General features: G+C 43.4%; 1 protein-coding gene across 6 annotated transcripts in view; it reads left to right on the top strand.

Moving 5' to 3' along the window:
* Positions 1-16,626, top strand: part of LOC134224847 (SHC-transforming protein 1-like) — an 85,777-nt gene that overhangs the window by 8,579 nt on the left and 60,572 nt on the right. For 2 of the 6 annotated variants that reach the window (XM_062704477.1, XM_062704475.1), the window contains exons 2-7: positions 302-820; positions 10,831-10,901; positions 10,978-11,209; positions 11,275-11,562; positions 11,627-11,774; positions 11,845-12,059. In XM_062704477.1, coding sequence (XP_062560461.1) covers positions 704-820; positions 10,831-10,901; positions 10,978-11,209; positions 11,275-11,562; positions 11,627-11,774; positions 11,845-12,059 — 1,071 coding nt within the window. In that variant the 5' untranslated portion in view covers positions 302-703. Of the gene's footprint in view, positions 1-270; positions 821-10,830; positions 10,902-10,977; positions 11,210-11,274; positions 11,563-11,626; positions 11,775-11,844; positions 12,060-16,626 lie in introns of all 6 variants that reach the window. The other 4 variants (XM_062704474.1, XM_062704473.1, XM_062704478.1 and 1 more) reach the window with 3 other exon arrangements.

The raw sequence follows: 16,626 nt of genomic DNA, 5'->3' as shown, positions 1-16,626 counted from the left end.
GGACATATGAGCTGAAAGGAATCATGAGTAAAGAGCTTACAGCAACTTGAATGAATTACAGTCTGTTTTGGATTTGCTTACAGATGTCATACGAAGTTTTCTTTATATTTTGCAAATTGTTAAAAAATACTACAAAATTTTAATGTTTTTTATGGGCTGTTTTTAACGGTTATTTGAAGCATCTTAAATCAACTAAACTTTTCAACCCTACTCTACGGATCTGACTGTATGAAATGTGTAAATAAATGATGACTGTTCTTTGAATCATAGAATGAAACGAAAAAATATTTCATCGATGTAGTTTAAAACAAGAGAAGTGCTAAAAGCGTGAAATGATCGCAACAAATACATGTAAAATATATGACTCAGTGCTTTCAATTTGGAAGAATAATCGTTCGGTGCCAAGCAAAAGTAAACGTCGCGAGTGAGCAAGCAATCAAGAATCTCAATGCAGCATAAATTGCGTCAACGAAGCCAAAAGATGCGTGTGATCAAGCTAAGCGTCTAGCGAATAACTAAAAGCAAACATTGCTTTCCGAGAATCCCGAATCAGTGAAAAAGAAGAGCAAGCAAAAGAACAGAAAGGCGATCAAAACCAAAAGAAAAGTTAAGTCCGCTGTAACTAGTCGACCAGCAGCAGATTACTTAAGCCCCCGACCGGGTGCTTTGACTCGAGTCGACTCGAGCGACAACGGCAACAACAATGCCACGCAACGGTGAAGCTTCCGGCTTGGATAAGGGTTTCAGCAGTAAACCAACGCCGGACTGGCTGCATCCGGATCATGTTATTATGAACGAAGGTGTCACGTTCGATGTGCGGGTAAGCGACATTTAATTACTTTGTATAACTTACAAATCATTGTTTATTAGTTGTTTGATAACCCTTAATTAGCTAGCTTTAATTATGCTTTTTAATTTATCTCATGGGTTTTGGGAATAGTTTCTGACTTGATGTTTTCCCCCAATACCCCAATTCAGTCAACCTATTTCAATTTTATTGATTTGTCAACGTGATAACAAACGGCAACAGTTATGCCCAGAGGACGTAAATAACCACGCAAAGGAGTATTACTCATTCAGCTGTACTGCGTACGCTAAAGGTCAGCCGGTTGTTGGAATCAGCTGGTAGAAGGAAATGATAGGATGACCCATATGGGTAACGAACGACGTTGTCGCATTACTCTAGCTCATTGATTTGGTATGTTGATAATGGGACTAGGTTGTCGTTGGGCAATGAATCATAATGGTGGAAAGCTGAATCCTTCATTATAAAACATGAATTTTCCTAAAAGGCTATAAATAATATTGGTTTTCAAAACTATTTTGAATGCATGTTTCGTGAATGAAAAATCTTAGTTGATTTTTAGAATTCAGCAAACTTGATTGTTAATTTACGACTCATCAGTGAATTTTAAATTCACAAATAATATTTGTTATGCTACATGCCAATTTGTAGAAAAAAGGATTGGACAAAAATATAAATCCGTATTTAAATCCACTGCAATTATTTTTATTTTGTTTTTACATAAATATATAAATTGATTTACAATGTTTGAAAACTTGATGTGTTGGTGACCAGTGAACCGGGAAAAGATCGAGAAATATACGAGGATTTTAAGGTGCACTGGGAAAATTAGAAAAACCTTAATTAACTTTTTTGCCTTTCTCGTATACTGCCGTTATACGCATAACTGTCCCATGTATATAGGGAACCCCAGAAAACATGGGACAACTATGCGTGTGACGACAGTATACTAAGTATACGTAAAGGCTTGACGAGGACCCCTCTCCGTCCTCGGGCTCGGAACCCGCCCGGTTGACCGACGCCGCGAAAGCGACGATATCATGTTGTTCTTCGCGCGGCCACTTGTTCGATAAAAGGATCGAGTTCGACCACAGGGCACCGGTATGACCCATGAAGCCGACTCCGAACCCTTGGACCATATCTTATTTGCGCCTGAACTAGCTATTCCTCGAGTTCACGCGCCACCTTCTGTGTAGCTCCGAGACGATTTGGACGATAGCCGATAAAACGGCGTTCCAGCCAACTTCATCTTTACACATCATCCGGACTAGGTTGTCCGGGGTAGTGTCCAGACCACATGTGGCAAGCATGTGGTCACGCATTTTGCGAAAACGTGGGCACACGAACAACACGTGTTTCGCCGTTTCCTCTAAATCTGCGCACACCGGACACTCGGGCGAGTCCGAGTGTCCGAACCGGTATAGATACTGTCTGAAGCAACCATGGCCTGTAAGCACCTGGGTCAGGTGGAAAGTGATCTCCCCATGGTGCCTCTTGACTCACGTACCTATCTCCGATATCAACCTATGTGTCCATCTACCCTTAGTGGAACTGTCCCACGCACGCTGCCATTTGACCATTGAGGCCAACCTGACAGTCCTACGGATGCCTCTCGTGCCGCGCATTTAGAAGCACTCTATGTCTTCACCGATAACGATGTCGCAAAGTGCGTCGTGCGACACGGTACGGTACGCGCTCGCAACTCTTAGGCACATGAGCCTATACGTACTCTCTAACTTCGTTCTGTTTCTGTAGCAGTTAATACGCAGGGCAGTGCCCCAAGCTGGCCCCCCATACCTCAGTATGGACAGAGCGACACTAGAAGCTTGCGCTTGTTGGTATAAACCGCAGAGCTATTGGACATCATCCGGTACAATGCCACTATAGCCGTTTAGGCACGCTTGCAGGCGTAATTGACGTGACTACCAAAGGTGAGCTTATCCAAGATGAGCTATGTCCAAGGGCTTGACGATCCCTCCCCAGGCCATCTGCGAGTTGTGGCGCCTGCCTAGAATGTGGTGGGGTTTGACAGTGGGCCCTGTTAAACCTCTATAAAAATCTGCATGTATCCACAAGTAGGCTCCGCCAAAGCGACAAGTCCTGGTGTGGTGGGACGCTAAACAGCCCTGACACGACGGCTCTCCGGCGAGACAGGAGGTTTACGCAGGCCTAATAAGCCGCCTGGAAAACCAATCATTACGAACAATATAAGAGATAATGCGACTCGATATAATCGGCAAAGACCTAGGCGACGAATAAAGGATCACGATTGGAAGCTTGGAACATGGAACTGGAAGTCGCTAGGTTTCGCAGGTTGCGACAGGATGATCTACGATGAATTACATCCCCGCAACTTCGACGTCGTGGCGCTGCAGGAGATTTTCTGGACAGGACAGAAAGTGTGAAAAAGCGGGCATCGGGCGGCTACCTTCTACCAAAGCTGTGGCACCACCAACGAGCTGGGAACCGGCTTCATAGTGCTGGGTAAGATGTGCCAACGCGTGATTGGGTGGCAGCCAATCAACGCAAGGAAGTGCAACTTACTTAATTACTTATGGATCCTGTACATCTCCGGTGGTGCAAAGGGCCGACTTGAAAGATCTCCATCCTGAGCGTTTCCCGGTTATCGTTTTAACCTGTTGCCAGGTTAGATTTCGGTCGACTTCTTTTATTTCTTTATTGAGGCTTCGCCGCCATGAGCCTCTGGGTCTGCCTCTGCTGCGATGTACCGCTGGGTTCCAGTCTAATGCTTGTTTACAGATTTCGTTTCCGCCCCTACGTAGCGTGTGGCCGACCCAGCCCCACTTCTGATCCTAAATTTCTGTTGCTATCGGCCTTTGGTGACAACGACATCCAGTTGTGAGGCCACTCGCCCGAATTATATACCGCAGGATGTTAATGAACACCTGCAGCCGTTGAGTGTTCTCCACTGATACACACCATGTTTCGCTGGCGTATAACAGAACAGATTTCACGTTAGAGTTGAAAATTCGTATTTTGGTGCGTTCACTTATCTGCCTGTTTTTCCAGATATTTCTTAAACTCGCCAAGGCAGCCCTTGCTTTCTTGATCCGTGCGCCTATGTCGATCTTGGTACCGCCGTCTGACGCCATGTGGCTACCAAGATATTGGAAGCTTTCAACATTCTCCACTGGTTACCCGGCTACTGTGAAACTGGAAGGAGTCACCGTGTTTACATCCAACGATTTGGTTTTGTTGACGTTGATGACTAAACCTGCCGAAGAGGAGCGCTCGGCAAGGTCGTTGAGCTTACTCTGCATATCAGAGCGTCGTTGCGCGAGGAGTGCAACATCATCCGCCAATTCGAAGTCATTTAGGTGCTCCATGGTTATAGGCTGCCATAACAGCCCGCGGTTTGGTTCACGGTCAATCGCATCTACCAGAATCTCGTCGATTACGATGAGGAACAGTAACGGTGATAGAATACATCCTTGCCTCACACCTGCTACGACCCGGATAGGGTCGGACAGGACCCCATTGTGCAGCACTCTACACGAAAAGGCCTCGTACTGTGCTTCGATGAGGCCGATGATTTTCTCAGAGTGGTTCCATTCCCTTAGAAGGGCGGTCATAAATATAAATCACGGAAGTTATACGGTAAAATGGTGTACTTTTAGTATTTTTCGGGTTAAACAGCCTATTTTTTTAATTATTTGGTAGGCTCAGTCATTATCATACTTTACGGAGCCGATTTCAGTATTATATGCAAAAATCCAACAAACAACGTTCAATATACATTATTGATGAGGATGCGTGGGTGGGCAGATGCTTGTTATTGTGAAAGTAGTAAACGAAAACAAACCTGATTATTCCACCTAGCCGGTGTTAATGCCTTTCTAGTGCATATGAAAAAATAGTATTTTTGCCATAACTTTTAGACCCATTGTGCGATCTGGCCAATTCTTATTAGAAAACAAATGGATATGATTCCACGTCGAACGCAACTTGTTCCGAACAAATTGGTTAAGTCTAGATCAACATTTGAAAAGGGCGTAACAGCCATTTTTTTTCCTTCTGGATCTTTGTCCACATATATAGCTAAATATGTAGACGACGAATCAGAAGGAATAAATCTAGACCAATATTTGAAAAGGGCGTAACAGCCAAAATGTATTCCTTCTGATTCTTCGTCTACATATATAGCTATATATGTGGACCAAGAATCAGAAGGAATAAATTTTGGCTTTTACGTCCTTTTCAAATGTTTGCCAAGAAATATTTGCTGTTACGCCCTTTCCAAATGTTGGTCTAGAAGTATAAGTGCCTAAAAATAAGTGAGTTTTTTATGCGCACATACATACGCACACGCACAGACATATATCATCTGGTATCTAATACTATGGGTCTCCGGGCATCTTATAACAGTTCGTTTTTGGAACAAACGTATAGCCTTTACGTATACTTAGTATATGAGAAAGGCAAAACGGTTTAATATATCAATTTAAAGTTAAATATAATACCCTCCTTAGCCGTGCGGTAAGATGCGCGGCTACAAAGCAAGACCATGCTGAGGGTGGCTGGGTTCGATTCCCGGTACCGGTCTAGGCAATTTTCGGATTGGAAATTATCTCGACTTCCCTGGGCATAAAAGTATCATCGTGTTAGCTTCATGATATACGACTGCAAAAATGGTAACCTGGCTTAGAAACCTCGCAGTTAATAACTGTGGAAGTGCTTAATGAACACTAAGCTGCGAGGCGGCTCTGTCCCAGTGTGGGGATGTAATGCCAATAAGAAGAAGATAATACTATTATACCACGATATACTATTTAATAATCTGCACCCTGATAGCTCTTAAATGACAACTTAAAATTTAAATATCTTCTCAGAGATGTCTGAGAATGAAAATCGAGGAGGAATATGCTTTTCAGTCTCATAAAGTTGACCATGATAAGGAAAACATAATACTCGTGTTCATCAATTTTGGTAATTTTTTACCATCGACTATTTATTTCCAAGCTCAGTCGCAGACTGTGGTAACTGAAATGTCATTTAGGCAGCAGCCAGAAATATGAATACACTTAAAGGATATTCAAAAAGAAATTGAAGCGGTACACGATTAAATTGAGAAAAAAAATATGATATCTGTTAAACAAACATAATTTTGTTATTTGTTTACACTTAGCTTTCTCGTGGACGGTTGCCTTTAGCCTTTAGATGAAAGATAGGAGTGTAAATATTTACTCAGAGGATGTTTCTGGAGGGAATTTGAAGGGGAAACATACTTTTTTAGTGGATGAATAAGATAACAAAATTGAGTATAAAATTGTGTTTTCGTCGAAGAAACATAGTAAAGCTATTTGTTTACCATTTGCTTGGTCGCAGTTGGTCGCAGCTGAAATAGCTTTTAGACGACAGATTAGAGTGTAAATATTTACTCACAGGATGTTTCTGGAGGAAATTTCAAGGGGAAACATATTTTCGTAAAGAATGAAGATAACAAAATTTAGAAGAAAATTGTGTTTCCGTCGAAGGAACATAGTAAAGTTATTTGTTTACCATTTGCTTGGTCGCAAACGGTCGCAGTTGAAATAGCCTTTAGATGACAGATTAGAGTGTAAATATTTACTTAGAGGATGTTTCTGGAGGGGATTTGAAGGGTAAACATACTTTCTTGGAGGATAGAGATAACAAAATTTAGAAGAAAATTGTTTTTCCGTCGAAGAAACATGAACAAGTTATTTGTTTACCATTTGCTTGGTCGCAAACGGTCGCAGCTGAAATAGCCTTTAGATGACAGATTAGAGTGTAAATATTTACTCACAAGATGTTTCTGGAGGGGATTTGAAGGGGAAATATATTTTCGTAAAGGATGAAGATATCAAAATTAAGTAGAAAATTGTTTTTCCGTCGAAGAAACATAGAAAAGTTATTTGTTTACCATTTGCTTGGTCGCAGATGGTCGCAGCTGAAATAGCCTTTAGATGATAGAGAATAGTGTAAATATTTACTCATGAAATGTTTCTGGAGGGGATCTGAAGGGGAAACATATTTTATTGGTGGATGAAAATAATTAAATTCATAAGAAAATTGTGAATCCGTTCATCAAACACAGTAGAATTTTTCGTTGACCATTTGCTTGGTTGCGGACGGTCCCAGCTGAAATAGCATGTAGATGACAGGTTAGAGTGTAAATATTTACTCACAGGATGTTTCTGTAGGGGATTTGAAGGTAAAACATAAGTTTCATGAGGTATGCCAACATTTTCACGTATGGTTTATTTCAGAGTCTATTATATAGAGTTGCGCAAAGAGAATCTTCTTACTCTTATTCTGAATGATGCTCTTGTTATTATGTTGAAAACTTTCATTTTTGTTCAACCCTTCAAGTGACTTCACGGGAGTGATCACTTCTAAAGCTTTTTAATTCGATAACCAAAGTCACCTACAGAGTGCAAACACGTGAGTTTCTTGTTGCAACTTTATTGGATGGTGTATTGAAGTTTTTTGAAGCTGTTTCTAGAACAAATCTAATACATTTCAATTCATGAGTTTTGATTCGCCATAATAATCATCAGGCGATAACAATACTTCCGCCTTACCAACAAGCATTTGTTTACTTTGCTCGATAGGTAGACGTTTTGACAGTTCAATAGGTATATTTGGCTTCACTCTTTGCGTAACTCTATATATATAATAGACTCTGGTTTATTTAACTGGATTATCTTCAATTCGAAGCCTTATACAGATCATATTAGCTAAAATTCTTCAAAAATGACGATTGAATCTTATATAGTATACTATAACGTAGCTGTTTAGAGATAACTTGTTGAATTTCGATAAAGTCATGTTTTTGGATTTATGACCTATGGGGGAACCACTGTGGGACGGTCGAAAGCTTTTTCGTAGTCAATGAATACCAAGTAAAGGGACTCTTGGAATTCGTTTACCTGCTCCAGAATGATGCAGAGCGTGACATTATGGTCCACACAGGATCTTCCGGCACGGAATCTGGCTTGCTCCCGTCGGAGAGTCGCATCGATCTTCTCCTGAATCCGGGCTAGGATAATTTTGCACAGAACTTTGAGAACTGTACACAGCAACATAATGCCTCGCCAGTTATCGCATACAGTCAGGTCACCCTTTTTGGGCACCTTCACAAAGATACCTTTCATTCAGTCGACCGGGAAAGTTGCGGTGTCCCAGATATTACGAAATAAACGATGCAATAGTTGAGCGGATATCATGGGGTCAGCTTTGAGCATCTCGGCTGATATGCGGTCGACCCCTGGGGCTTTATTCGATTTCATGCTTTGGATGGCTGTTTGAATCTCTAGCAGTGATGGAGCTTCGGTATTGACGCGTGTTATACGTCGGATCCTAGGCAGATCATGCCGAGTTGGTGATGGCCTGGTTGGCACTTGAAAAAGTTGTTCGAAATGCTCGAACCAGCGTTTCAGCTGGTCAGTTGGGTCGGTCAATAACTGATCAATCGCGTCTTTCACAGGCATCGTTGCATTCATCTTCGCCCCGCTTAAGCGTCGTGAGATATCGTAGAGGAAGCGAATGTCCTCGGTTACGACGGCTATCTCTCCTTCGTCGGCCAGAGAGTCTGCCCACGCTCGCTTGTCCCGTCGACATGAACGTTTCACTTCCTTCTCAAGAACCGCGTATCGTTGACGGGCTAAGACTTTGGCTCCTCTGGTTTTCGATCGCTCTATCGCGGCTTTGGCTTCTCTTCGCACATCTATCTTCCTCCAAGTCTCATCGGTGATCCGTTGTTTTCTCTGGGTGCGTAGCTCGCCCAGATTATTCTCGCTGGTTGCGATGAAGGCATTCTTGATGGCGGTTCATTGGTCTTCCACGCTGCCACCTCCCGGAATATCTGCAGCACGCGTCTCCAGTTCTTCAACGAAGGACCGTTACACCGTAGCATCTCCCAGTCGGCGTGTTGAACCGTCGTCCAATTCTTTCCTCCTGCCGAAGAATCCGCGCAATGCGCAGGCGTATTTCGCCGATGAGGAGGTGATGATCAGACGCGATATCGGCACTACGTTTATTCCGTAGACCCACGTGACCTTGTGAACCGGTCGATGAGGGAAGAGCGATCCCCCGATCACCATGTCGTTATTACCACAAAATTCTGCGAACAGCTCTCCGTTTTCGCTCATTTCTCCGAGACCATGGCGTCCCATAATGCGCTCATGGTTAAGGTTGTCGGATCCGATCTTCGCATTGAAGTTGCCCAAACAGATCTTGATATCACCCTTCGGAATTCTATCTACGACGGCGTTGAGTTGACTGTAGAAGTTCTCCTTGTCCTGCAGATCGGCAGCATCGGTTGGCGCATAACATTGGATTATAGTAAGGTTTCGGACCCGTGTTCTAAATCTGGCAACGATTATCCTTCCACTTATAGGTTCCCACTTCATAAGCGCAGAGTGTGCCTGAGCGCTTAGTAGGAAGCCAACTCCGCGATGCCGGGGAGCGTGTTCACCTCGTAGACCAGAGTATAGCAGAACTTGTCCCGACGGCGTTCTGTGTTCTCCAAAGTTTGGCCAACGGACTTCGCTCAGTCCCAGGATCTCAAGCTTCATGCGGCGTACCTTATTGGCAAGTTGTGCCAATTTACCCTGCTGGGCTAGGGTTAAAACGTTCCATGTTCCTATTCGTGTCCGTTGTTTCGCGCTAAGAGTCGTCGCCGTAAAATCAGTCCGTATTCTTTCATTATCGGATTCTCGAACAAATTGATGTTTCGGGAGCAGTAGGTTGTTGGCCCATGGTTCCCTATCCACCGGGATGGGGCTGCCATCTTAGGTATAGCTTCCGGGGAATAGCACTCAGCCGCTGGATGCCAGAACACACGCTGTTGGAGCCGCACCTCCTTGGTGGACAGACGCTCGATCAGTCGGGTCAAATTTGTTTAAAGTCCCACCCAACACCAGGACTATGCTAGTGCGCTTTGAGCGGCACACGGTCGCTTTGATAGGACCTGCTTGGGGGCACATGCAGCTTTTTATAGAAGTCAATGTCACACAATTATTCCAGTGCTCAAAATATTTACTTTCCTCATCAATGATAAATTTAGAAACGACTATTTTGTTGTAAATCCATTGAATTGAAAGCAAAGTAATAGTTTTTTCCGGCAGTTTAAAGTTATTATCAAACAATAGCATTAGTATGGTGCCCCGAATGGTTTTGATTCCAAATATTTTTGTGTCGGGTGAACTCGTTTATAGTTCTGCTTCATCTTCGTAGAATTTTGTTACCTTTAAAAACGTTCATCGATTCATCTGCAGTCATAGTACCCACTTACCCCGAATTTTCACTTGCCCCGGGGTACCTTACCAATCGAGCAAAAGTCTGTTTGTGTGTGCGTGTGTGTTTGTGTTTTGCTTCTTATTGTGAAACACGTCCCATATAGAAGGACTTGAGCAATTCGAATGCAACAGGTTTCACAGAGCCTTATTCCGCTTCCCTATTTTTGTTGTAAACACCGCTTTTACTGGTTGTCTTATTGTTTCAACCTTGGACTTGGGTTATTAGGATCTTATCAGATATTTATTAGAGAGAGTTTTTACATTACTTCTTCGTTTTGAAAAATAACCCAGGAAACACACCATCTACTAGCAACTTCTACATTGGATATTCCATAAATATTGAATATGCCAGGTCGTTGTATCATGTATATCAGATATAGAACACCTTCTACATACAAACAATACAAAACCATTTGCATAAACTGTTTATTTCACTCAATTTCACTCCGATTTACCCGACTTGCTTGTTTTTAAAAACAATTAGTTTATCCATCGTGGACTCGCAACTATATGATTTTAAGTTTTTTACCGAACATGTTATGTTTATCTGCTAACAAATGCATAGACGTTCATGATTATTTTCTTTTGTCACAGCATCAAATTTCTGATCAATGTCGGATTTAGATTCATTATCACCATCCAGTGTGAATTCTAACAGTAAATACGAAAAAGTGAATATCACAGTGACACAGTTCGAATGCTGAGCTTTCTTTTTTTTTATCTTCTCCCTTCCCAAATTTACAGTACATAGGGTGCTTAGAGATCAAAGCTTCGATGAAAACATTAGATTTCGCCACAAGGTCACAAGTAGCAAAGTGAGTATCTGTTCCGCTCCACCGATTCTGGCGAAGCATTGTTGAAGTCAATTTCCATTTGTGTTTACCATTGTAGAGAATGCATCAACCGAGTATGTGAAGCGGCTAGTTTAAAATCATCAAAGAAACGGCGAGTAGACAAACGGGTACTGCAGTGCATATCGGACTCACCGGACATGGAACATGCCGGCACTAACGTAACACTGACCGTGTCTAGCAAATACCTCTCACTGGTTAGTGTGGACACGGGGGATGTAATCGCCCAGCACGATATGCCCCGGATATCATTTGCGTCCGGTGGCGATACGGTGAGATTGGAGTGCACTTTGTATGTAAGGGGAATCCATTTCAACTGAAGCTCATTTCGTTTTAGGACACGCTGGATTTTGTAGCATACGTAGCGAAGGATATGGAAGAGTGGCGAGCGTGTTATGTGCTGGAATGTGGCGGTGGAGTTGCGCAGGACCTAATAGCCACCATTGGGCAGGCTTTCGAACTGCGATACAAAGAGTTTTTCAACAAACCGGAAACGCAGAACAAATTCCGAGAGTTTGTCAAAACTGACAAGGAATACTACAACGATCTGCCGGACAAGATGCCGCCAGATTTGCTAACCGAGAACGATCATTCCTCGCAGTCGCACAGTTCTTCCAGTGTGAGAGTATGATTTTGGATTATTTTATATTTGCTTAAAGGTCTCAATAACGTGTGAATCTCTATTTTAGACCCGGGAAAGGATATCCAGTAACTTAATAGATCTGAACACACCTCTTCCAAATCACGATTACGTAAACGATAAACATTCTAATACCAATTCGCACAGCAATAAGTCGGTATCTTCCAGTTCTATTGTGAAGGATGTTTTTGATATGCGTAAGTTTTTTCCCACTGGACTCGTACAAGTCCCCTTTAAATTTAAACATGTTTTTTTTCCGCAACGCAGAACCATTTACAATCTCGTCAGAAATCCAGAAATCTCAGCTGTTAACCGAATCGTGGTACCACGGCAATATTAGTCGAGCACAGAGCGAGCACCTCCTGAAGAACGATGGGGACTTTTTGGTGCGGGAATCGGCAGGCACGCCAGGGCAGTACGTGCTGACGGGAATGCAGAACAGTTTACCGAAGCACCTGTTGCTTATCGATCCGGAGGGAATAGTAAGTTGTGCAACAAATTGTATAGACGATTTATTTTGTAAATGGGCGACTTTGATATTTGTACTGTTATCGTGATTCTAAACGTCCAAATCAATTGAAATAGGTGAAGGAATAACTTGTCATTTATAAACTGAATATATATTAATTTTCTGTTTTGAAATTCCAATATAACACTCTGAATATCCACGAATATACTCTTGAATGCTAGAATTTCATTAAATATTCAAGAGATTATTTCGTAATCCTAGTACTTTATCCTGCTATTTCAGAAATCCGTTCTAAAATCCCGGAATTTTGTTTTAAATTCTGTAATGAAATTATGTGCATGAATTCCAGGACTTCATTATTCCAGAGCAAAAAAAAAGTAGGATTGCGATTCACGATATTTCAGTTTGTAATTATTGAGTTCAAGAGTGCAATTCGTAGTTTTGGGAATTGAAATAGGAGAAATGCATGGCTATGAAACTGTATCCTGGGATTAACGATTAAAATTCTGAAAGTTCGATAAACGGAATCGAAAAAAATACAGCAGGCAATTATGGGATTCTTTTACGGAATTGCTTTTTGTTTCAGCTCGAAATTCTATTCCAAAGGAGAATGCTTAAAATCTAGAAAGAAATGTGCATGTTCTTGCTGGTATTTTTGGAAGTTATAACTTCAAGAACAATATATAAGATTCTCGAAAAAAAGGGGGATTGTAAAACGCAAATCTATGAATCCCAATACAAACACTAGGATTTTGGGATAAAATATTAAGACTTCGATATCGAATGGTTTCAGGATAGAATACAGTGATCCAGAACTAAATCTTTTGCTTACCAAACAAATTAATGAGAATCTTTATGATCTTTGAATCAAATTCTAGGATATCATGTTATTATGATTATTGGGATTTTTCTCCGATAACGAATAGTATTATATACCAATCGACTCTGCTCGACAAACTGAGCACATGTCTATTCGTCCGTGTGTATGTGTGTGCACAAAAGCTAAGAAAAACATTAGCCAACTTTTCATATAGTATTCCTTAACCGATTTTCTCGCAACTAGTTGCATTCGACGGGGGACAAATTCTAGTTGATCACTATTGAATTTGATCAGATCGGACATTAATTCAGAAGTTTTAAAGAAAATGGTGTTTTAACCATACAATGTTGGTACATCGCGGTACATCCAACATAGATGATATGCCGTAAGGTAGGCAATTATTTTTGGTATCGCACTAAGGCGAAATCAAAGGATAACATTGCAGAACGCATCAACACCACTAGGTGGATTTATTTGGTTTTTTTAGCCTCTTGAAACCGAGCCTCTTGAAATGAGGCTTCCGAGCCTCTTGAAATGAGGCTTCCGAGCCTCTTGGAAGGAGGCTTCCGAGCCTCTTGGAAGGAGGCTTCCGAGCCTCTTGGAAGGAGGCTTCCGAGCCTCTTGGAAGGAGGCTTCCGAGCCTCTTGGAAGGAGGCTTTCGAGCCTCTTGGAAGGAGGCTTCCGAGCCTCTTGGAAGGAGGCTTCCGAGCCTCTTGGAAGGAGGCTTCTGAGCCTCTTGGAAGGAGGCTTCTGAGCCTCTTGGAAGGAGGCTTCTGAGCCTCTTGGAAGGAGGCTTCTGAGCCTCTTGGAAGGAGGCTTCTGAGCCTCTTGGAAGGAGGTTCCTGAGCCTCTTGGAAGGAGGTTCTGAGCCTCTTGGAAGGAGGCTTCCTGAGCCTCTTGGAAGGAGGCTTCTGAGCCTCTGGAAGGAGGCTTCCTGAGCCTCTTGGAAGGAGGCTTCTGAGCCTCTTGGAAGGAGGCTTCCTGAGCCTCTTGGAAGGAGGCTTCCTGAGCCTCTTGGAAGGAGGCTCTGAGCCTCTTGGAAGGAGGCTCTGAGCCTCTTGGAAGGAGGCTTCCGAGCCTCTTGGAAGGAGGCTTCCTGAGCCTCTTGGAAGGAGGCTTCCTGAGCCTCTTGGAAGGAGGCTTCCTGAGCCTCTTGGAAGGAGGCTTCTGAGCCTCTTGGAAGGAGGCTTCCTGAGCCTCTTGGAAGGAGGCTTCCGAGCCTCTTGGAAGGAGGCTTCTGAGCCTCTTGGAAGGAGGCTTCTGAGCCTCTTGGAAGGAGGCTTCCGAGCCTCTTGGAAGGAGGCTCCGAGCCTCTTGGAAGGATGCTTTCGAGCCTCTTGAAAGGAGGCTTCCGAGCCTCTTGGAAGAAGGCTTCTGAGCCTCTTGGAAGGAGGCTTCCGAGCTTGTTGAAAGGAGGCTTCTGAGCATCTTTAAAGAAGGCTTCCGAGCTTCTTGGAAGGAGGCTTCTGAGCCTCTTGGCAGGAGGCTTCCGAGCATCTTGGAAGAAGGCTTCCGAGCCTCTTGGAAGGAGGCTTCCTGAGCCTCTTGGAAGGAGGCTTCTGAGCCTCTTGGAAGGAGGCTTGAGCCTCTTGGAAGGAGGCTTCCTGAGCCTCTTGGAAGGAGGCTTCCAGCCTCTTGGAAGGAGGCTTCGAGCCTCTTGGAAGGAGGCTTCCGAGCCTCTTGGAAGGAGGCTTCCGAGCCTCTTAGAAGGAGGCTTCCGAGCCTCTTGGAAGGAGGCTTTCGAGCCTCTTGGAAGGAGGCTTCCGAGCCTCTTGGAAGGAGGCTTCCGAGCCTCTTGGAAGGAGGCTTCCGAGCCTCTCGGAAGCAGAGTTACATTTTTCTCATGCGTACAAAAATGTGTTACTGAGACTCTTACCTAGTTGACTCATAACACGTAAGAATCCAAGTGTACTGTGCAGTTAATGGACGCATAAATTAAAATTTTGAGCGCGTAGTAAATGTGACACATAAGAAAAATCAAGTGCGCGTGCCCGCGCTCGTCGCCTGGTGCTATCTCATGCGCTCCATTGAATGACCGAAATGTGTTTGGATAATCATACTGGGGACGTATCCATGGTTTTTTGACGCATCCATAAACAAACAGTTTCATGTTGCGAGTTTCATATGAGGTTCAGATTGAGAAAACAAATCGTCAAAGCTCATACTTAGATTTTCTCAGTAAATGTGAAACATTTTCATTGCTTCCAGCACGTTCCTCTATTCCTAACCTTTGATATAAAGTGATTTATTCACTACTGGTTCTCAACGAATCACATTCTCCATTATAGATTCTAATATGGATCCTTAAACCGACAAAGGCCTGGAACAGAAGCACGACGAACATGCAGGGCATTGTAATATTTAAATATTCCTGCAACAGGTGCTGCATCGTGGACATTTTCGGCGGAAGCTTATCGATACAGTCCCAGTCGGATATATTTCCACTAATCGACCTTCCAGGTGGCGCAGATTTCCGTGATGCGATCAATAAAACTTGTATAAGTTTCAAATAATTTTACGTTATATTCACTTTAATAAAGGGGTGATTTAACTGTGTCGTCCATTATTTTTTTTTTTAATTTTTAAACCCTCATCCCCCCACCCTTTGGCGCGCTTTTTTATACCGAGTATGTGGGACGTCATTGTTGAATTCCCCCAAGGATTAAACATAATTAACGTAAAAGAACATTTGTTATTCAGTTCGTGGATTATCAGGATTTTTCGAGACCAAAAATACTTTTTTCTTAATTATGGAAAAACTTCTTCAAATGAGAGCTACGTTATCTAGGATTTTTACGATAGCTTCCATCAAAACTGTTTAATAAACTCCTACAACTCTGCATATTAAATCTTCACAGTACCTATATGTGTACATATTTCAAATGCGAAAATATTGACGGTTTCATCCCATCCAGTGCCTGCGCGGTTCTCAAGTGCTTTTGAAGCGCATCAAAGCATTTTTCTTGCCTCTGTTTATTTTTCCTAGCGCTCCGACAGAAGGGTCACTAAGCGATCAGCTTATGCGACGAGCACATGAGACCGATCGCATGCGCCGCACATGAGGTACATAGCAACTAGAAGGAGACGCGTGAATTTTAAGCGCATCACCTACTTCGTTCGTATGAGAAAGTTAAAATCGCGTCTCATGCACCTCCAACTGAAGCACGTGTACAGTAACTCTGCTCGGAAGGAGGTTTCCGAGCCTCTTGGAAGGAGGCTTCCGAGCCTCTTGGAAGGAGGCTTCCGAGCCTCTTGGAAGGAGGCTTCCGAGCCTCTTGGAAGGAGGCTTCCGAGCCTCTTGGAAGGAGGCTTCGAGCCTTTTGGAAGGAGGCTTCGAGCCTCTTGGAAGGAGGCTTCGAGCCTCTTGGAAGGAGGCTTCGAGCCTCTTGGAAGGAGGCTTCGAGCCTCTTGGAAGGAGGCTTCCGAGCCTCTTGGAAGGAGGCTTCCTGAGCTCTTGGAAGGAGGCTTCTGAGCCTCTTGAAGGAGGCTTCTGAGCCTCTTGGAAGGAGGCTTCCAGCCTCTTGGAAGGAGGCTTCCTGAGCCTCTTGGAAGGAGGCTTCCGAGCCTCTTGGAAGGAGGCTTCTGAGCCTCTTGGAAGGAGGCTTCCGAGCCTCTTGGAAGGAGGCTTCCTGAGCCTCTTGGAGGAGGCTCTGAGCCTCTTGGAAGGAGGCTTCTGAGCCTCTTGGAAGGAGGCTTCCGAGCCTCTTGGAAGGAGGCTTCCGAGCCTCTTGGAAGGAGGCTTCTGAGCCTCTTGAAGGAG

Source organism: Armigeres subalbatus, chromosome 3, assembly GCF_024139115.2.
Source record: "Armigeres subalbatus isolate Guangzhou_Male chromosome 3, GZ_Asu_2, whole genome shotgun sequence".
Lineage (NCBI taxonomy): Eukaryota > Metazoa > Arthropoda > Insecta > Diptera > Culicidae > Armigeres > Armigeres subalbatus.
Note: the sequence above shows the minus strand (reverse complement) of the source record. Positions and strands in the feature narration are given on the sequence as shown.